Below are 22,713 nucleotides of genomic sequence, written 5' to 3'. Positions count from 1 at the left end.
CTCCTATATTTAGTTTTCAATTCAATTAGATTTTCATTTGTGTTTGTTTCAATCAATTTGAAATTCATGTGTAAACATTGCCGGAAAGATATTAAAGGCTACATTTGTTTACATGGATAGAATACTAAAATAAAGATATAGAGATATAAAATTGTGTTTAACAAATAAAATATAAATTAGCATATTTTATGTTAATAAAAAATATAAAAATATTAACAAAAGATATAATTTATTTTTCATTTTTTTTATTTTTTATTAATTTTTTGTAATTATATTTTTTTATAATCATATTTGTTTTTAAATTTTTTTAAATAAAAAAAGAATAAATTATATTTTCAAATGTAGATTAACATTTGTCGGCCTTAGATAAAACAGTGAATGTTATAAAGACATAACTGGCTAAGTTGTAGTTACAATAATTGTATTCAACAGTTTCGATTTTAACAATAAGTCAATGACCCATCCGTAATCACTTGAACACATATATACATGTGACAAACAAGACAAAAGATGAAAATATTGTTAGTTGTCGCCAGAAGACAATTTTTGCTTCTTCTTCCACTGGTATGCAGCTTCTAAGATCTTAAGATTAGTCATCTGAATTTCTGCAGGAAACAAATAGTCGATGAATTCTTCAATTCTGGCAGAACCATCTTCAGTAGTAACTTGTTTTCTCTTCTTGAGCTTCTTGGGCAACTTAGACTGGACTAAGCTAACATCACCAAGCTCCCCAGAAGCAGCCTCCATGTTGAGCCATTTCTCCAATAACATTTCCCTTTCCTCCTTCAGTTCCGGAGCTGACGATCTGAAGTAGTTAAGAGCTTCCTCAAACACCCTTCTAGCACGCTGAAGGCATTCCCTCTTTTGCTCTTCTTCTTTTAAGTCTAAACTGTTGTGTGCCTCAAATTCCGCATAGCTTATCCATACCTTCAATTGCTTTGTTCTACTAAGAAGCCTTTCATAAAGCACTCTTGCTCTCTCAAATTCCCCTTCTGCAATCTCAAAGTCAATATATGCCTTCCACAATAGCTCAGGCATATCCAATGCTGGTTGAGCGATTGCAAGCTCGAATATTGCTCTAGCTCTATCAGTCTCAGATAAAGATCTCTCCAATTCTGCATACTTGGTCCAAGCATAGCAATTTTCAGGCGACCACTCCAGATACTTTTCATATAATTTTCTGCATCTATCTATGTTACCAAGCTGCAGTTCTATCTCTATATACTTGTTGAAAATCTTGTGTTTTGGAGCCTTTCCAATGGCATTTCCTAATATCTGTCTTGCACCCTTGAGATTCAGCTGACGTATTTCAAACTGGGCCGCTAGAAGCCATATCTTTGCAAATGAAAACTTGCTGTGGGTATCAAGTTGAGACACTTCCTGTATACATCTCTTGTTGGATCCACATCTTGAGCATCAAGCTCTTGGTAGAGTGCATAATTAATCCACAAATAGATGTATCGCTGCCAGAATCGCTTCTCCTCTGCAGGAGGAACATTGGCTATAGCTCTCTCATAAACCTCCCTGATCCTTTCCTTATTGCCCACACTCTCCTCCAATCTTATATAGTCAAACCATGAATCATAGTTCAACGGATTTTTCCTTACTTCATCTTCATACTGAAACCTTCTTTTGCCAACAATAGCATCTTCAATCCCTTCCCTATCACCATACTGCTTCTCAAATGCCACAAACTTCATCCACCGCTCGAAAACCTGCCTGGCGCCAGCGACATTGCCGAGCATCTCCTCCATATGTATATACTTGTACCATAACTGGTCGACCCTCGGTAGGAGGGTGACAGCACGGTCCCACACATTGCGTGCATGGTTGATGAACTTGTTCTTCATCTCCATCTCTGCATACTTGAGCCAAAGGGTGTGGTTCTTGTAGTCAACTTCCAGTGCTCTCTCCCAAACGGAGCGTGCTCGCTTCAAGTCCTTCTGAGACTCTTCCCACTCTGCATACTTAATCCACACGCCGATGTTCCATCTCACACGCTGAATTAGATCCTCAAACTCTTTGCGCTTGCGGAGGCGGTACTCGCCAAGCTCAGTGGGGTCAGTGATCTTCTGCTTTGGCGGGCGGATCTCAGCCTCTTGCCGCTCCCGAGCCTCCCGTAGAATCTGCTCTGCTGTGATTTGAATCGGAGCAGGTGTCTTGTTCTTGACCATCGTTGGCCGTGGAAGCTTCACCTCAGTGTCCTTGCGCGGGAGGTAACCCAACGTTGGCTCTGCTTCTTTTGACAAAGACATCGCCCCAGTTGAAGGGTGCAGTAAAACGAAGGATTTTGTTGTAAGAAAATGGCGGTTACGGAATTTGAAGCGTTGGTTTAGTCAGCTACACTTTCTTTGTCCAGCTGCTTTGGACTTCACATGTCCTATGTTCCAGTTAAGTTTCTGAAGGAAGCGGTGTTCGTTGCGGTGCCGGCAGCAGAGTTTGCTGGCGACGGCAGAGGGAGGAAGGGAAGTGACGGTGAGGGAGGAAGGAAAGTGAACTCTGACAGAGAGAGAGAGGGGGGCTCGACGTAGAGGACAGAGACACGAGTTCACGGCGGCCGACGACAAGTAGGACAGAGGCGGCGACGCCAATAGCAGCTCCGAGCAGACCTGGCGACGCGAGGATAAGGGATCCAGGAGAAGAGGATCGGCGATAGCGAGGCTGGAAGCTGGCTGAGGAGCAGAGTTCGTCGGCGACGGCGGCGCTGGCTGCTGCTGCTGTTGGCTGGGAGAGAGAAAGTCTGCTAGGGTTCCGTGGAGTTGAGAGAGAGAGAGGGCTGGGGGGTAATTAACTCTAATATATTTTAATCTCTTTCTAATAATTTTACTTTATCACCAAGTAAAATATAAAAATACTACTAAATTATATATCTTATTTTCGATGTTTTAATTTATCGTATCCTCAAAGTCAAAACAATCACAATCTTTGTGTTGATCATAAACACGGATTTTTTATTTTTATAAATAAAATAAATATAAAATTTATCAAAATAAATATTTTTATGAGTATTTACCGTTTTAAATAATCGTGTCATATCTCGTTTATACGATAAACGAAATTATTTTTTACGTATCTCGTTTACAATGTAAACGAGATATGACTAGTATAAATTTCTCTAAAAAACAAAGATGAATGCCAATAACAATCCATTCATAGTTGTGGAGCTTTATCCAAATTGTCGTATGAAAAATGGCGACAACGGGTGACATTCGAGTGTCAGGATTCGATATTGTTTCGCACTCAGTGTGTGGAGACAATGTCGGATTTGAAGAGTTTGATATTAAGCAAGCTTGGGGGACACAAGCGAGGAAAATCGGAAGGGTGGCGTATAGGTTGCCGGCACCTATGGGAGATGGAGTCTTCCGGTTTCGGCTATTTCGACTTCACGGGGATGAGCATGTGCGACTGATGTTCGACATTCACGGGAGGATCATGTGTGAACAGGTAATGGAGCTGGCCGCCAAGGTGGGTCACGGTGGCAGTGGGAGTTCCGCACAGGACACGTATATGCAGGACGACCGACCTCTCGCACCACCGCCCATTCATGTCGCAATTTCGGAGAATGAGGTAGAGGAGGGTGAGGAGGAGTCGGAGAGGACTACGTGGCAGACAATGGAGACAGTGAGTCTTCCGATGACGGTGATGAGGATGAGTTTGTGCCGGAGACACCTGCAGGGGCTGTGCCGCGCCATGTGCTGCCTCCACCTCACCCGATTTCGACACTATCGGCTGTGCTAAGTCACTATCACAGTCTAGATCTGGACGCCATGTATGAGAGGATCCCGGTTTCTGACACCTGTGGAGTAGATTACAACCTAGAAGGCATTGTGGAGTTTCGGGTCGGATATAGGTTCAGAAGCCGAGAGGCGGTGCTTCAAGGTGTGAAGAACTACATTATTCGTAGGAGTGTTGAGTACCGAGTGATCGAGTCCGACCGGTTAAAGTACCATATGCAGTGTCGTCAAGCCAACAGTGAGTGTCAATGAAGCCTCCGTGTGGCCCTTCGTCAGAATCTTAGATACTTGTAAGTTCAAGTTTAATTGTGAATTTGAGTAGTTTTGTATGATATGTTATTTTGGTTCGACATGTTGTGTAAGAATATATTTTGTTGTTGTCACTAGGGAGCTTCGGAAATTTGGTGGACCACACAACTATCTGGCACACACTATGTCTCAAGACCATCGTCAGTTAGATAGTAGTCTCATCTGCAGAGTGATATTGCCCATGATTCAGTCCAACCCGTCTGTCAATATCCCGGTCTTGCAAGGTGCGGTCTACACAAGCTATCACTTCAAACCCTCATACAGAAATGTGTGGATGACAAAGCAAAAGGCGTTAACTATAGAATTTAACTATGTTCTTCTTTATATTAAGTAATTTTATAAATAAAATTATTCTCGAATTATATATTGTGTATTATTATTATTCATGAAGTTATTAATTTTTTTAACATTAATATTTTTTTAATAGCAAATTATTTCTGAATTTATAAATTTTAATAATATTACTGTAAAAAAAATAATTAATATTCAAAAAAATAATCTTAATTTCTCTTTATATGTGATAAATGATTTAATTATCTAAGTAATTAGTAGTAAATAAATTTTTATAAAAAAATTATATTCTAAAACACTTTAATTAAAAATAATAATCTTTATAGTTTAAAATTATTATCAATATTTTATGTAAATGTATTTTAACAAATACAAATATATATTTTCAAATTGCTCTCGCCGAACGCCCCTAGCTCTAACACATACAGCTTCCAGCAATCACATAAACTGTGTTAGAATCTTTTCTTTTCCCTTCAAGCCTCAAAGAAGAGAAAACGGCTTTAGATTCTTCGCTTCGCAGTTCGCACGATGGACGAAAAAATCCCCTTCAAGAATCTGCATAGCAGGGAGTACTCTGGTCACAAGAAGAAGGTACCTCTCTCTCTCTCTCTCTCATGGTAATCAAGTTTTCAATGTTCAAATTTTGTGGTTAAGACAAGTTCCTTGGCACTATTTCTGATTAAATTCTGAAACTGGGTAAGTTTTGTTTCGTATGAGAAAAGGTGCACTCTGTGGCATGGAACTGCATTGGAACAAAACTCGCTTCTGGCTCTGTTGATCAAACTGCTCGAATCTGGCATATTGAGCCACATGGCCATGTAAGCTTGATCCTTGATGCATATTATTTGATAGTATTTTGTTTTCCTTATAATTGACTCGTTTTGTTTACGATGAGAATCATCTTGCTGTTTCATGTCATAGATTAGAGGAGTAAAAGGTCATCTACATTAGCCTTAGGTTTAGGGTAGTATATAATTAGTTCTACCTCAATTTGGCTTCATGGGGGTTGAAAATGACATTTAATCTTCATATACATGGTGTCATTTTGATTGGAGAAAGTATTCTTACAAAGAAATATGTATATATGCTGTTTGAGGAAAAATTAAAGCAGTCCACTTCCCTCACCCTAACAAAAATTGTTTACTAGGTTAGGGTTCGTTGCTTTCAAAAAAGATGAAAATTTCAATGAATTTCAAGCTATCCCCTTTTCATCTTTTGTTGGATGCGGCTTGACTTGATTACCACCAAAGGATTTGGGTTTAGGTAAACATATCCTTTCAATTATGATGCTAATATAACTATTCCGAATGCAGCTCAACTGATGGTTAATTCTTAGAAATTGATAGCTCAAGAAGTGTTAAAAATTTATTTGAGGTGTAGCTGCAGTTTGGTAAGTACAATGAAGTAGTTGCCACCCTGGTTCCTTCTCCCATCCAGAATGAAAATGATATTGGAGTTTGGGAAGGAAGTTTCTATTAGAATCAGGACTTATCAAATCAGGAAATATTTGGTGAATTGTAATTTTGGCAATAATATCTCCTTGGCACCTTTTAGCTTTGAGATTATCTTTCAGTTTTTGCTGCTATTTTTTATGTCATTAGTAAAGATTATTTTGTTTTTTGTGGTTGGAAATTTGACTTCTCATTCTTGTGTATCATGTTCTGATTTTCGGGCACTGGGATGGTTTTACTTGTTATAGGGTAAGGTCAAAGATATCGAATTGAAGGGTCACACTGATAGTGTGGATCAGCTATGTTGGGACCCCAAACATGCTGATCTGATTGCAACTGCATCGGGTGACAAGACTGTTCGTTTGTGGGATGCTCGTAGTAAGTGAACATTAATTGTACAATTTGCTTTGGTTTGTCATATTTAGAGGGTGGATAACTATGACCTTTCATATTTTGTGAGATTAGTAGTGCATTTTATGGTTATGTTAGCAAGAATATGTATTTGAATGTTGAAGTGAAACTGCTCATATTTGATTTCTGCAGGTGGAAAATGCTCACAACAGGCAGAACTTAGTGGGGAGAACATCAATATTACCTACAAACCTGATGGGACTCATGTAGCTGTAGGCAATAGGGTCTGTTACGCAATCAGCTTTGTTAGTTACTAAATAGACTATGTTTTATGATTCTCTCATTGTTTTTCAGCGTCTTACCTTGTCATTTATGTTTTGTAGGATGATGAGTTAACAATATTGGATGTCCGGAAGTTCAAACCAATTCATAGGCGGAAGTTCAATTACGAGGTAGTACCCTAGTTTATATATTTTGTACTTAACCCTTGCTGTCTGTTCTGTTTCTGAGAATGCGTTAAGACTTAACTCAAGATTACGAAAATGAAACTGAACCCTGAAAATTTTGCATAAAATGTGAATATACATATGTAGTGTTTATCCTTTCAATTCCTTAAATGATTAATGTATGTTTGATTTCCATACCCTTTAAACTGCCCAGCTAAGTTCAGGAACCACGGCCGAATTTAAGAGTCCAATGAAATACAAATTAAATCCATATTTGCTCTGAATGGGTAGAGGCGTAGAGCTATAAACCCTAGTTTCAAAAATCGGAGTTGGTGCTAGATTTGTATATTTATGTGTTTTGTTTGACTTCATTATTGTTTGACTTCCTTGCCTTGAAATCTGATTTTGTTTTGCTTACGGCCAAAGTAAGCCGCTGATGTATTTCCTGGTACCTGGCTCTCTGCAGTCCTTTTTTTTAGCTTCTTTTTTAGCCATTTTGAAACATTATCAATTATGATGCTGTTCTGGAGCTCATGCTTTTACTCAAACGGATGAATTTATACCTGAGATTTTGTGATTTCTTAAAAGTTCATCCATTTTAAGTAATTCCAGTAGTAAGTTGTACATCCTTGCAGTTTGGTCATATGGCTGATACTTGATATACAGTTGAGAACAGACACGAAATTAATTTTATAATTCACATAATGATCTTAACATATTGAGTTAATTTTATTCTGAATGATCCTGTACTTTTCCTGTGTTTACTTAGGTAAATGAGATTGCTTGGAACATGACAGGAGAGATGTTCTTTCTAACAACAGGAAATGGTGAGCTCACTGCTTGAGTTGGTACTTTTTTCCCTAACCAAGTCCGAATATGAATCCCAACTCTAGTGCATTTCACTTCATCGGGTCCAAATGAAGTATATAAAAAAATTCTCTTTAATATTCTTGTTACATTCTCACCATCATTAGGGACTGTGGAAGTACTGTCTTATCCATCTCTTCGACCTCTTGATACCCTCATGGCTCATACAGCTGGTTGTTATTGCATCGCAATCGACCCAGTAGGAAGGTATGCTTCTCATTTTTGTATTTCTGGTCTTGCTATTACATAGGAAGGAGACAAATGCACAGCCATATATCTGATTCTTCATAAAAGTAATATTTTAGTGTCTTAGAATTTTTTATATTCTATATTTTTTTATTTCATGAAAATGTTTATATATGGACATAAGAAATAGATCTTCTTTAACAATAACCTCATTTTCTTGAGGCAGATATTTTGCTGTTGGAAGTGCTGATTCCCTTGTTAGCTTGTGGGATATCTCAGAGATGATGTGTGTTCATACATTCACAAAGCTCGAGTAAGTTTTCTTGGCTTGCATATATGGCAATTCTTTTTAATATATATATACTGATTTTATAGATCGTGTTATGACAAATATGGAATGGAATTTTATCTTTCTTAGATGGCCTGTTCGGACAATCAGTTTCAATTATACTGGGGATTTGATTGCTTCTGCGAGTGAAGACTTATTTATCGATATTGTAAGTTTATGCGTGACACAACTTTTAATACTATCATGTGATTGGAAAACCTGTTGTTTTTTTTTTCTTTCAATTTTCTGATAATTTATTTGCAACGAAGATTTACATTAGAATTTTGTTGCTTATGAAACAGTCGAATGTCCAAACTGGACGAACTGTGCATCAGATTCCTTGTAGAGCTGCCATGAACAGTGTTGAGTGGAACCCTAAATATAATTTACTGGCTTATGCTGGTGATGACAAAAACAAGTATCAGGCTGATGAAGGTATATATATTTTGTGAAAAATTATTAGAAACACAAAAATAACAAGAGGCTGCAGTTAACTTATCTGCATTTTGATTGCAGGTGTTTTCCGAATTTTTGGCTTTGAAAATGCATAATTTATGTTGGTGTATCATACATTCATACCTAGTATTGAGGATGAATAGTTGACGGGGTGGCATGAACTCAAGAGAAGACTTCCATTACTGGATTAACAACCTCATAGAGGCTGATTTGTATTGTAATCCAAAGTGAAAAATATGTAGAGTAGCAACTCGATATTCGGAAAGCTTAACTTCTAAATTTTTCAATGTGTTATCTTTGATTCCTTGAAAGCATTGGGTCTTACTGTATTTGTCTTATTTTGTTTTTTTAATCTCTACCCGGACTGAGAAATATTCAATGTTGTGACCAAAATGGAAGATTAGGATGAAAGCTGTTGAAGAATTTAACATTTTGCTTTGTTGTTTATAACTCTTTATAAACAGTAGAGTGATATTTGGCACTGTGTAGAAACTGTCTCTAAGCCTGTATTTGGTTTTGAAAACATGACAAAATAAGATATTAAAAATAAGATATAAAAGATAGAGAGATAAAATTTAGTGTTTTAATATTTTGTTTGATAATAAATTAAATATAAAAAAGAATAAATTTTAAAAGTTCAATTCATTTTTATTTTTTCTATACAAAAGATTTAGAAAAAAAATAAAAAATATACTGTCTTCTATTTGTCAGACATGATTATGTATTTTTCAGGATCTGTATATATAAACAAACGCAACACAAGGGACAAAAGAGTAGTTTATTTTTCAAATATCATCATTTTAATGTTAAAGATAGATTGCCACTTTAGCTTCCAAGCAATATTGCAACCTCTCTGATTTTTCAAATTATCTTCCATCTTCATTAGTATTTTATTTTCCATGGTGATAACAGAACCTTTTCAGCTGAGAATAATTTGGAAATAACATAAATGGGTATTATCAATTGGTGGCAATATCTCCCATCATTAAAGTTAATCTTTTACAAGCCAATGGTTACTCCTAATGAGAATAATTCTGCAGGCATTCTCTTCAACAGTATATGTCTTAAAAAAAAATTAAAAAATGCTTTTGCGTCCATTCTCATGAAGTGATAACAGCATTGATATTCCAAAGAAATGATCGGTATCCAGCTTAGATACAGAGTTGACAATATTGTAGATTCAACAACTAGCAAAGCACCATCAGTTCTACAATTGAACGAATGAATGAATTTATTCATAATGTATGAAAAAGAATAGGCCTATAGAATGTGGCAAAATTGGAGTAGCTTGCAGTTTTACTGCATATCTCAGATAAGTTGACAACATTGAAAGATTTCAGGGACTCAGCACACAAGAGGTGTTGCTTGCTTCAGAATAAATCCTAGTACTGAGCAACACAAATATCTTGTCTTGGTATAAAAACCACAGGAGCTCAGATTATGGTGTCTTGAAACCGAGCCTCATACAAAGAGTCTCCTATGTCTGGGCCTTGCTGGTGTGTCACATCACATATGCTCCCTACCCAGAATTTGAAGGTTGCATTCTAATTCTGAACTACTTCTAAGCATAGCGACCTTCAATTTGAAGAGAGATGTTCCTAATTAATCGGACCAAAAATGCTCCATTCCCTGAAATTTGCTAGAACAAATTGCCAAAATTTATCTGAGTGTACTACTATATATCATAAGTCCTTTACCAACTACAAGAGAAACTATAATCCTCCTAGTTGATATGCCTAATTAAAAGATCCTTCTAATTAAATAAGAAATCATTGAAATGAATCATCCATGCTTACCTCATTTCTGAAATGCCAACTCATCATAAGAAGATTCCAGAACTCAGAAGCCACAAAGAAGAAGCTTTGAAGCAGGGAACACAAAACCAGTAAAACAAAAAATGCAAACAGTTAGCGAATTCCGGCAACACCAACTGACCGGCCGCCACTTGATCTCAACGCTTGAACTCTTCATCCTCTTCACCCCATTCCCATTCCAACTCGACTCCTTCGACAGATCGAAACTCGCCCCTTTCATTCTCAGTTCTTGAATGCACCTACTCAGTGCCCTCCCATCACCCCTCTCCCCTTGTAATTCCTCCCACACCTTCCAGTATCTTCGCAATTTCGCATGAACCATCACAAGAAACACCATTGAAGTGCAGAGAGAAACCGTAGACGGTAGCCACCACTTGGTGCAGCACGAAGCGCCGTTCTTTTGGGGTGAATTGGCAGATGATGTGAACAGGAGTGTTAGGAAGAGGAAGTGGAAGATGAAGAAGAATGAGGAGAGTGTGAAGAGTTCGGATTTTAGAGAGCTTAGTTTTGTTTCCTTTCGGGCAATTCGGGCAGCGAAGAGAGTCTCTTGTCTCTGCCAGAGCTTCAGGAGAAGGAGGTGACCGGGGCTGTCGGAGATCTCGGTCAGAGGGTGGTCTTCGATTGCTTCAGCGATATTGGAGGTGATGCATGAGAGGATCTTGTGGTTGTTTTGGTGTTCTTGGTCCACCGGGATTTCTACAATGTGAGTGTCTTTCTTTGTTTCCGCCATCGAAACAAAGCTTGTAGAAAGATGCGAAAGAAATGTAGTAGTTGGAATGAAGTGAAAACAGAGAGCGTGAAGAGAAGATCAGAGAAACAGAGAAAGCAAAGAGAGTTTTTTATTTCTTTTGTGAGATAGAGAAAACAAAGTTTAGAGGAATATAAAAGGTCATACACATATGGAGATCCTAACGGTCAGATTTTGATGACTTCCATAACAGTCACGTTCCTTAGTTTCCAACGGACACATTTCTCGCCTTTTTTTTCCCAATACTATATCTTTTCATCCGAAAATAGAAAAAAAATATAAGCTCAGTTCCAGTGAATTTCACGTAAAGTTAATAGTTGAGAAATCGTAGAAAAAAATTTAGTTAAATCAGTCAAATCATCTAACGGCTCTTAACTATCAATTTCACGTGAAGTCGACTGTCCCTGAGTTTTCACAAAAAAAATAGGATTCATATCTAAAAGGGAGCTACTCACATAAAGACGCTTAAAACATCTTTTTTTTAAAGACGCTTTTTAATAATTAAAATTTTACCTATAAATCGATCAAACTGTATTATTTTTATCAAAATTAGACTAAACAAATTGATTTGAGCAAAAAATCGACAAATCAAATCTTGAATCGATCTAAATTAATATTTTTTTAATAGAAAATGGTTATAATACTCTTGTTATAAAAAATTACTAAAATATTCTTATTATATATATTAATTTTAAAAATTCTAAATTCTAATTCAATGATGGCATAGAGAGAAGAGAAATATTAGAATTTAGAATTTTTAAAATATATAAGAGAAATATTTTAAATATTTTTTTATAATAACGGTATTATAGTTATTTTTATAAAAAATATTAATTTAAATTGGTTCAACATTTGATTTATCGACTTTTCGGTGAAATCAATTTATTTCGTCTAATTTTGACAAAACGAACATATTTTGATCGATTATATAAGTTGAATTTTAATTATTAAAAAATATCTTTAAAAAAAGACGTTTTAAATGTCTTTATATGAGTGATTTCTATCTAAAATTCATATCAATTGAGAGTAATTTAGGGAAAAAAAATCTAAATATGGGCTTCGTTACAATCTATTAATATAGATCTAATTTATAATTTTTCCATATATTGCGATTCAAATAAAAAAAATTAAAAGAGTAATGTGACAATTAAATTCTTGAGGATATCCGCTTCATTAAATTAGTCTTTAAATAAGTTCTCAAAGATTGCAAAGAGTTGACACTATTTGTCCTTCCATAAATTCCTAATGTAAAAATTAATGAAATTGCTTATGTATACTGATAACTTTAGTTGACATATCTATCTATACCATATTAGAATTATTTTAAGTATTGAAGATAATTTAGTCCTCCAATCTGATTGAGTTATTTCAGAGTAAACAAATCGTAATTCAAATTCCCCATTTGAACATCTTTAAGGTCAGTGCCTTCTAAATTTTATTGTAGCACAATAGAAATGTGAAAGTACTCAGATTCATAATCAAATAAATTCTCCTCGTTAAACTCATTGTGAGACCGAAATTTTTCCATGAAATGCTTTAACAAAAGGGTCATCCTCAACTTCCATTTGTGCATGATCAACCTTCTCATCATGAGGTGAGTTATCATGTTTTTGTGTTGTGTACACCTTTGGCCTAGTCCTAATATTCTTGATTCCATTACTCCTTTCACCTTTGCTATTACTGTCAATAACATCAATCCTTGCAATTTGCATATTCTCCTTTTTTGAAACATCTTTTACGTTTAGATCCTTCTTCTTTACTTTTCTTGCTAGGACCTCCTCCTCATCAGTATCACCTTCTTCAAATTTAGGTAGTAGAGCTTGTATAACTCATCTTGGACAATTTCAAACTCCTCCTCATCAGCATTGTTCCAATTTTAAGAACTAATTTAAATATTTATTTAAGGCGAAAATTCAGTCGACTTCACGTTAAGTTGATAGTCGAGAGCCGCTAGATGAAAATTTAGTCAAATCTGTCAAATCATCTAACGACTCTCAGTTATCAACTTCAAAATGTGTTTATAAAAAATAAAAACATTAACATTTCTGTCCATAAAAAAATGAAATTATATTTATACCCATCAATAATTAGCTCCATATGTTGAAACTACCTAACTGTTAGTTTGCCGTTAATTCTATTAGTAATCCTTTTTATGTGGCACATCAAGGCATTACAAAGCAATTTTTGTTTAATTTGCATTAAAAATATAATTATTAAACATCATAACACTTAGATAATTTGTCCTTGGAGATTAGATAGGGATTTTGAATTGATGTGTTTCTAGAGCATAGCTAAAAGAGCTAAGTTGTCCATCTTTTTTATTGACCTCCACCATTTTCGTTCATCATTTTTGTACTCTATAAAGAAAGTTAGTTGGAGACGACTGCGAGCCCACCATCGTGACTGGTATCGTTTCTTTGCTGCTGAGGAGATAGCTGTTGTTGGAACCTCTAGTTGTTTGTAGTGCTTGTGCCAATTGTAGGTATGTAATTTTTTTTCTGATTCTACTCCTTCTGTTATTGATTTTGTATATAGGGTTATCGATTTCAGTGTTTTGTTTCAAGATTTTTTTTATTGAGAAGAGACAATAAACTCTTTATGTGTGTGGTTTAGGTTATTTTGAAGGATCTGTTTGTTGACTTGATTTTATCTTATTTTGCTTGTTTTGGTACTTTGTTTGAATTGATTACATTTGATCTGGTCACTATAACTCGGCAACTACAAGTTATAATTCGACCGTTACAATTTGGTCCATTCTGTATTACTCGGTGATTGCCACCTATTATTCGAAGAGCAAGTCTTGATCCATTACCTATAACTCGGCCAATGAAACCTATACCTTGGCCTAAAATTTACCTATAAATTGGAATTTGAATAAAATAAATAAAACGTGCCTATTTCAGTTAGAGAGAATCTCGGCTATAACGGAACCATATGAACAAGTACAGAAGTGGTTACCAAAATACTAGGACCACGGAATGACCACCTATAGCATAATAACTCTATAAATACAAAACTCTAAGTACATAAAAGGTACGCTGTTTACTCTGAATACCATCTCTATTATCTGGTACTCACTCTAACTTGAGCGTCGGAGTGCTTTTTGCAGTTACTCCTCCCTTTGGTGCTCATCCCGGCCGACGTATAGATCAACCATCATCCCGGAAGGAAGGCTCAATAGCTCGGCCATATTACATGGACCAGAATATTTGGCTCGTACCGTGGGGCCAAAGAATTTAACTTTGCCCCACCTCTGCTCTTATTTCTTTCTTTTTTTTCTTAGCCTAGCTATCTCCCTCATTTTCGTTCAATTTTTAGGCATTTGACCAATGATAGAACCACAAAATCCAATCATCCCGAGTCTCTTAAGGCTGAAATTCAAAGGGTGACCGAGCTTCTGCAACAGAATAGTCGAGGTGATAAAGAAAATGTTGTGTTCTTGTAAACTAGAACAAATTATGAAAATATAATTTATTCTAATTTTTTCATTCAAAAAATTTGAGACGAAAAATATAAAAACAAAAAATATAATTATAAAAAATTAACAAGAATGAAAGAAAAAATGAAAAATAAGTTGTGTCTCTTGTTAGTGTCTCTGTGTCATTCCTATCAGAATGGACACAGAATACACTAATTCAATGTCCCTGAACACATTGTCTCTGTCTATGTCTCCTCTGTCAAATACGATTTTGTGTCTTTGTGTCATTGTCTCAGTGTCCTATCTCAGTCTAAAAGAGACAAGATCCACCCACACTTCCTACATTGGTCAATAGATAGCATGCATTTAATTGTTTCATGTCTAGCTCTTTTCATTTGGTTACATCTTTATAGTCCAAATACCATAAGTTCTATATTATAATAATGAAAATTGAAATTACGCTCAAACCATACCATCTACTTAATCATTGCAATTACTCATGGTACATCCTTACTTACAAATACAACGGCACATTTAACAATCAAATGAAATCATAGAACTTTGCAACTCAGTAAACCCCCCGAATACGTAACTAACAAACATTCAAGTTATACCAATCAAATTATAGCTAATTAATAAAAAAACAAAAAAAAAACAAACACTAAAAACCTCGGTAGAAGTTCATCGTCAACTACTATCAAAAGCAAAATGCACTAATCAAACCTATTCGCATAAACCGAACATGCAACATCAATTTTCCTTCACCGCCTCTGCCATCCCAGATATTATCTTTTCTTTCTTCCTTCAAAAGCATTGCATTGGTAACCTTTTTCAGCTCATCATCATTATTTCTAGTCTTCGCATGTTTTAACTCCCGTGTCCGACCAATACTTAGGAATCTTGCACCCATTACCCACAAACCCAAAATACAAAATCATTGACAGACTGCAAATTTGAAAACCAACCACAGCAAACACATCAATATCAATTAACACCTGGAGATAGTGATCGATACTGAGATCACCGATGCCTTTCACTTGTTGAATATCCTCGGTAGATTGAGCCACTTGATTGGCAAGACTACCAAATTGATAATGCTCGCACCACAATGAATCAGAATCTTCGTCACCATAGTAGCCATGTAGCAATTTCTTACTCTTCTAAATTGATAATGACTCTCCAACATTTTCTTCTTCAACTTTTCCTTTCATTTGCATAGAGTCCAGTTTTTCATGCCCAGACATATCAACTTTTTTTCTTTCTTTCTGTTTAATATAATTGTTTTGGCCTTAGTACTCAGCTGCGTAAACTCCACTACTCCACTATCCTTTTCACGAATGGTGGTCAAGCCTTCTCTTTCAGCAGCCTTTCTTTTCTTCACCCAGGCCTTAAGCCCGGCTAATGTTACATTAGACACCTTCTCACCTACAACAAAAACAACCCACATTTCAATTAATAACATTTTAGCAGTATGTATCTTCAATATTTATCTATTCACTACCACTCTATCAGATTTAATCTTTAACATCTCAAGCACACCCAACAATTTATTTGCCAAAATATACTCAACTAAAAAATCCACAATCAGATTGTCATCTACAATCATCCACATACCTGACTCGGTTACCAACACTAATATAGCGGAAACAGTTCACACAAATTTTTATCTAAGTAAAGAGAAATTATATTTATAAAGTTGGAATTATATTCAAATTTTTTAACCAATTTTAACAATTTTTTATAATATTTTTGAACAAATTTTCAAGTGACATATACATTATTTTTGCAGTTTACATATTCTGGAAATGTTTGCTACTCAATTTTATTTATGCCTTATCTAGTATAATATCACAATATTTGATAATTTTTTATTCGCAATAAATTAAAAAAAATTATGATGTCTTTATAAGTAATTTGATTAGTGAAAGAATAAACATGATATAAAATATATCAATTTTTGCTATTATCTATTCTTTGCTGTTATGCTTTTGTACATGATCGATCTACCTTTATATCTATCATTATCAATTATTGAAAGCTAATAATTTTAGCCGAACTCTTGTTTAAAAGAAATAGAAGCAAAAACTGCATTAGCCATTGTTAAAATTTTGATAAAGCTTCAAATCAAGGGCATGAACATCACTCACTGTAATGAAAGCATAGATGAAGATTCAAACTTGATTTTCTCCCAGTTAAGGCCGGCACAATGAGCAAGATCCCGCAGCTCAATACAAATCTTTTCAAATTTTCTGGTAATATCATCTAGTGTTATATAATTCTAGTTGCATATAATACATGCTCAACTTTCATGTTTTCATCAGAAATTGTGTTAGTACAATTTACAAGCATTTGATAAAAAAAAATTGATTTTCTTATCTTAGGTACATGATTAAGAGTAAAATTATATAAGATCCAAATAATCAAATACGACTAATCTCATAATTTCAATGTGCTAGTTCAGAAACTTATCATCTATTCTATCCTTTTAGTAATAGTGAATCTTTTTATGTTCATTTAAATTCATGTATTACTCATAAATAAGTATTTGCTTTATTTCTTATTTTACATTGCTTTGCTGTATTCACCACATTTATTCTTATGTCGATTCCTTTTTCTCTTCTTATGTTGCTGTCAATAAAAATTTCAAGCAACTTACAATGGTAACGACACTTTCTAATTAATTTTCAGCGAAACAACTTGTATACCTATTGACACGTTAATAAAATACATGTTTTCTTATTCTTTCTCAATTGTTTTCATTTATTATTGAAAATTTCTCTGTTTATCGTTTATATTGTTATTGTTAGTAATTATTGTTTTGTTCTTCAACTGCATTTTAATTGCTCAATGTTCATATGTCTTATTCATGTTTTTTTCATTTTCTTTAATTATCTATTTTCGGAATGACAGAGCGTAGTTTTAACTGTAGCCAATAAATTCAAAATTTGCATTTATAATGTCAGCACAAATAGGAAATTCAAAATCGACTGGTGAAGGTATCTGATGTCATTAATTTGAATACATTATAACTTCTTTAAGATATCTATTCTACGTATCCAAATTGCTCCATTTTTACATAGTTTATCATTTTATATAATCAATCATTACAACAATCTGAGAACAAATTCATCTTTCAATCTGAGAGCAAACTCAGCCTTCAATCACTCATCGACAACTATAAGTCGTAATCATTTCCAATAAACTGGCAACTATAAGTCGGAGTTATTGCTAACAATTTGACTCTTATAAGTCGGAATCACTTCAAGCAGACCGATAATTATAAGTCGAATCAGTCTAAGCATACCGACACCTATAAGTCGGCGTCAGTCTAATAAACAATCTCGTTCAACAATATATTGGTATAAGCAACACCTTTCCCAATGACAATCTTGCCCAACTTTATTTTCAATATTATCAAGTTGATCTTGGGGGCTAATCCTCATATATCTGAATTATAACACAACCGCATCTCTTCTATATCCTGCAAGTTATAACTCAATTTTTATAAACGCTCAACCTGCTTCTCTTAAAAATAAATAGGTCAAGCTTGGAGGCTATGATCTCATTACTATAATTCAGCAACTACAAGCTATAATTCGGCCGTTACAATTTGGTCCATTCCGTATTACTCGGTAATTGCCACTTGTTATTCGGAGAGCAAGTCTTGATCCATTACCTATAACCCGGCCAATAAAACCTATACCTCGGCCTAAAATTTACCTATAAATCAGAATTTGAATAAAATAAATAAAACGTGCCTATTTCAGTTAGAGAGAATCTCGGCTATAACGGAACCATATGAACACGTACAGAAGTAGTTACCAAAATACTAGGACCACGAAATAACCACCTATAGCATAATAACTCTATAAATACAAAACTCTAAGCACATAAAAGGTACGATATTCACTCTGAATACCATCTCTATTATCTGGTACTCACTCTAACTTGAGCGTCAAAGTGCTTTTTGCAGGTACTCCTCCCCTTGGTGCTCGTCCCGGCCGGCGTATAGATCAACCATCATCCCGGAAGGAAGGCTCTATAGCTCGGCCATATTACTTGGACCAGAACAACATTGAAAGAGATACATTACTCTTAATGTTAATTATATTGCATGTATGAGTGTCTGAGTTATGTGTTAAAACAGATTGTTTGTTTATTGTTTTGGACTTTAAATTGGTTCACAACATGCCCTATTTTCAGGATAATATTGGCCAACTTTTATATCTTGTATGACCTCATTCGACAAATTTTACATCTTGCATGTGTTATTACACAACCCATACAACATCAACCACAATCATATCATACAAACATTCTAAACACAAAAAGGGCTAATGTCATTGCATTGAATTTTGATATCATACATAGAACAATATGCAACTCATATCATTACTAGATACACATTATAAACAAAACTAAGCATCACAAGCAAAGAAACAGTCAAAATCCACACCTTAAGTCTCGCAACTTCAGCTTCAAACTTTCTTATCTACGTGAGCATCTTGAGCTCGGGATTAGCCTCATAAGCATCTTAACGCATCTTTCTTTCAGATAAATTTATTTTAAAATCTTTCTATTGTCTTTCAATTTTGGCACCCACAATAAATAGTTGCAGTTTAACGTCTACCAAAGACAAAAAAAAAGAAACTTCAGAGGCATATTCACTTGGAATAGAATAAAGTGTACAAGAATTTATCTACAATTGAGGACAGTAGATAAATCACCTCTTAAAATTCATTCGACATTCTAAAACGCAGCAGCACCACATCTAAGATCCAATCCACAAAAGCATCTCTCATCGAATATCTTATCTTGCTTTTTCTTTAAAATTGAACTCTCAGATCTAATGTAACTCCCATTTGAAATTGGGATAAATAGTCTTCGTCTTTGCATTTGATTGTGTGCGTAGAATTTTTAAAGTAAGATTTCTAATTAGAATGAATTTTTGGGGAATGTTTTAAAATTAAAAAAATGAGTTTTAGAGTGGCTTATAATGGTCACACTGCTGAGCATGCCATACACATAATGATTACATTTGTCACATAATGTCTTAACGTGTCACATAAAAAGGATTATTAATGGAATTAATGTCAGTCTAACTATTGAGTAATTTTGACACACCAAATCCATCATTAATAGATATAATTTCAATTTTTTTCATAGTTATTGACATCTTCAATTTTCAGACATAAACAGTAGTTTACTCTTACTTAAAAAACTCAATTCAAATTAGTTTATACTCAAATACTTCGGTCAATGACACTATATCTCGGAATCAAAATTTAAATATTAAAAACTTCCTAAAGAAGAAATAGTTACAAAGCACTTCTATAGCATCCGTGTATATCTCGGCCATACAAACAGTCAGTTCGGATAACTACCAAGTGGACCACGACCAAATCAAAAAGATCCAGTATAATTCAGTGGCTCAAGAATTTAAATATGGTTTTGAAGGTGGTGTTTTGTTTGTTTATGGAGGAAAAATGTGTTTTTCGTCTAGGTGGAGGTTCGAGGTGAAGGCCACCACGCAGGGGGCGTGGTGCCTGCTACACGTGGAGGGCGTGAAATTGACGTGGCAGTATGTGGTTGGAGGAAGAGAGTATCACGCAGGGGGCGTGATGACGTCAGCACGCAGGGGGCGTGCTGACGTGGCTGAAGGTGGTTGGTTGTTTCGAGCAGCACGTGGGAGGCGTGCTGAGTCAGCACGGGGGGCGTGTTGACGTGGACGTATCACGTGGGGGGGCGTGATGAGTCAGCACGCGGGGGCGTTTTGACACGTGGCAAGCTGTGATTGGCTGAGACAATCAGTACGTGGGGGGCGTGGTAAAAGCTCTCCTCTATATAAGGCAGTGCTCCGGTTCATTTTCATTCTGAGTAAGAATTTATGAGTGTTCTTTGAGTGTTTTTGAGGCGTAATGGAGGGTACCGCAAATTTGGTGGTGTATCGCAACGGTGAGATAATACATAATACTCATGAGGGAGTGAGGTTTGTGTGCCAAAATCCGTTTTCGTTTGTGGTTCCATGCACCATAACGTTAATGGAGCTTCAGAATGGTCTCTGTCAAAGCATGGAGAACAGTACGTTAATGAGAGTGAGCAGAATTCTACACCGGAATCCAGTTATAGTTTTTGGTGGTTTAATACAGTTTGATACCATGCCAATCACAGACGAAGTGAGTATGCAGAATATGTTTCAAATCCGGTTATTTTTCTTCCTTATTTTCCAACCTTTCTCTTTTTTCTACAGCAACTTTCTTCCCCTCTATGTTGAACCCAAAATCACCCTGATAGTGAGACACTCTTTTTTCTTCTACTCTCCGTAACACCTCTAATCTATCTATCACAATACGCTTCTACTGCTTCTACTGCTTGTATATATAAGCAGGGGAATGTTGTGAGGCTAGCTTCTTTGCTGTTTTCCGGGGAGGAAGACTGTTCCCTGCGAGGAGCAAGCGCAGCACGCCCCCTGCGTGGTGGATGCTCCCTCCATCCTTCGGTAAATCACCCCATTCCCCCATAACCTGCAAATACACCAACACCTTTTCCATAACAAAAATAATTTCCGTAATTCAGTTCTCGTCGAGCTATAATAAATAGGGCCATCATAGCTATAGAGAGCATTGGATACAAAAGCTAATAAAAAAATAACATAATGCTCTATATCCATATAAAAAACCTATCCAAGTCATTCAAGCACTTTTTTGTTAACGTGCCTCCTCTATCTTCCCCAAGTTATGTGAAATACACGCACACCCCCTCCCCCTCCTATTAACGTAACAGAATTACGTAAAGCTTCTTCTTCAACGTAAACATTCTGTAACGTTAACGTTCCGATATTCTCTTCTTCAACGTTAACGATTTGTATTGTAATTTTTGGATCTTATCTCTGTTGTTCGTCGTTCTTCTTCTTTTTTCTTCTCTTCTGCTCGTTGTTTTTCTCTGTTACTCGTCCTTCTTCATCATATTCTTCTTCGTTTTCTTCTTCGATTTTGTGGATTTATCTTCTTCGTTTTCAGATTTCAATATTTTATCAAAATAATGAATGGTTTAACTTCAAATTAGTTGAATGAGAGCGTTTTAGATTATTCTTTTGAAACGAATCAAGCGGACGATGTTTGGATTTATTTTAATCGAATTGAATAGAATGCAATTGTTAAATTGAATTGAATTAAATGTACGCATGTGTTCTGAATTGAATTGAATTGAATTGATAATCTCTCAATTGAAGACACAGGTGTTTTGAATTTATATAATGGATAATGTTTTGTTCATTTACTATTATACAATTGTTTCACCATAATAACGTGTTCGGTTTATTCTGTAGAAAGCTGTTTGAATTTGATTTTATATAATGGATAATGTTCCGTCATTTAGTACTATACAATTGTTTCACCTTAATAACATGTTCGGTTCACTATGCAGAAAGCTGTTTGAATTTGATTGTATATAATGGATAATGTTCCATTCATTTAGTACTACAATTATTTTACCATAGTAACGTGTTTGGTTCATTATGCAGAAAGCTGTTTGAATTTGATTTTATATAATAGATAATGTTCTATTCATTTAGTACTATACAATTGTTTCACCATAATAATATGTTTGGTTCATTTTGCAGACCAGGTGTATTGTGGATGAACAATTTGTCCCAAATATCAGGATGATTTTCAAGACACTAGAAGAAGTCAGAAAGTTCTACAAAAATTATTCCAAAGAGTTTAGGAGTTTCTAAAACTAAATATTGATAGCAATATTTTTTTAAATGTATCTCTCTGCTATATTGATATATGCACTTTTTTCAGTTCACCCTATGTATTAATTTCGGTTCATTTATTTTTTGGGGGATCTTAATGTTTGATAAATACTCTGATTCCATTCATGGTTAACCTGGCACAAAACAGCAATCAGACAGTTCTAACAGATATATATATTAACATCTCAGACCAACAGGACAAGGACTAATCCATCTTGAATCAAATATATACATTTAACATCAAATTTCCAATAACATTTACATTAATATTCACATATATAGCGTTAATTACAACCAGTCAAACAAAGTATATCATATTTACTATCTATATCCTGAGAAGTGAATTTACAATAAGGGCTGGAGAGGGCAGCAGATGTTTTTGGGAGTCTTATTTCTTCAGATGCCCAAATCACTTGGTCTCTAATTTTGTTCAGTTTGTGTAACAGAATATTTGGATCATATTCGAGCCTGAAGCCAAAAAAATTTGGTCAATACTTTACTCAATACACCGACAAGCACAATCATGCATATTTTAATAAAGTGAATCAAAATAGCCAA

The 22,713-nt window shown here is 35.2% G+C and overlaps 2 protein-coding genes and 1 pseudogene across 3 annotated transcripts; 1 reads left to right on the top strand and 2 right to left on the bottom strand.

Moving 5' to 3' along the window:
* Positions 1-400: 400 nt before the first annotated feature.
* On the bottom strand, positions 401-2,778 carry LOC107496432 (uncharacterized; annotated as a pseudogene).
* A 1,971-nt stretch (positions 2,779-4,749) lies between these two features.
* Positions 4,750-8,849, top strand: LOC107496606 (THO complex subunit 3). Its single transcript, XM_016117940.3, has 11 exons — positions 4,750-4,925; positions 5,057-5,152; positions 6,034-6,163; positions 6,329-6,420; positions 6,520-6,588; positions 7,352-7,409; positions 7,557-7,656; positions 7,862-7,948; positions 8,054-8,132; positions 8,266-8,398; positions 8,480-8,849. The coding sequence occupies exons 1-11, from the start codon at positions 4,863-4,865 to the stop codon at positions 8,512-8,514; spliced, it is 942 nt and encodes a 313-aa protein (XP_015973426.1). The 5' UTR covers positions 4,750-4,862; the 3' UTR covers positions 8,515-8,849.
* A 775-nt stretch (positions 8,850-9,624) lies between these two features.
* LOC107496699 (uncharacterized) lies at positions 9,625-11,029 on the bottom strand. Of its 2 annotated transcripts, none has more exons than XM_016118112.3 (2): positions 10,216-11,029; positions 9,625-10,058 (listed from the first exon to the last, which is right to left on the bottom strand). In XM_016118112.3, exon 1 carries the CDS (start codon positions 10,961-10,963, stop codon positions 10,259-10,261), a length of 705 nt encoding a protein of 234 aa, XP_015973598.1. In that variant the 5' UTR covers positions 10,964-11,029; the 3' UTR covers positions 9,625-10,058; positions 10,216-10,258. The 2 variants fall into 2 exon arrangements, with proteins under 2 accessions (XP_015973598.1, XP_015973534.1); XM_016118048.3 differs by having other exon boundaries at positions 9,625-10,048.
* Between the last annotated feature and the right edge of the window lie 11,684 nt (positions 11,030-22,713).

The sequence above is a fragment of the Arachis duranensis genome, chromosome 1, assembly GCF_000817695.3.
Source record: "Arachis duranensis cultivar V14167 chromosome 1, aradu.V14167.gnm2.J7QH, whole genome shotgun sequence".
In the NCBI taxonomy this organism is placed as follows: Eukaryota; Viridiplantae; Streptophyta; class Magnoliopsida; order Fabales; family Fabaceae; genus Arachis; species Arachis duranensis.
The sequence above is the reverse complement of the archived record's forward strand: the minus strand, read 5'-3'. Positions and strand labels throughout refer to the sequence as shown.

Excerpts from the sequence above, each read along its gene's own strand:
- LOC107496606 (XM_016117940.3), top strand. The coding sequence starts at position 4,863 with ATGGACGAAAAAATCCCCTTCAAGAATCTGCATAGCAGGGAGTACTCT. Across the intron at positions 5,153-6,033 it reads ATATTGAGCCACATGGCCAT|GGTAAGGTCAAAGATATCGA; the intron begins GTAAGCTTGATC and ends TACTTGTTATAG. Across the intron at positions 6,421-6,519 it reads ATGTAGCTGTAGGCAATAGG|GATGATGAGTTAACAATATT; the intron begins GTCTGTTACGCA and ends TATGTTTTGTAG.
- LOC107496699 (XM_016118112.3), bottom strand. The coding sequence starts at position 10,963 with ATGGCGGAAACAAAGAAAGACACTCACATTGTAGAAATCCCGGTGGAC.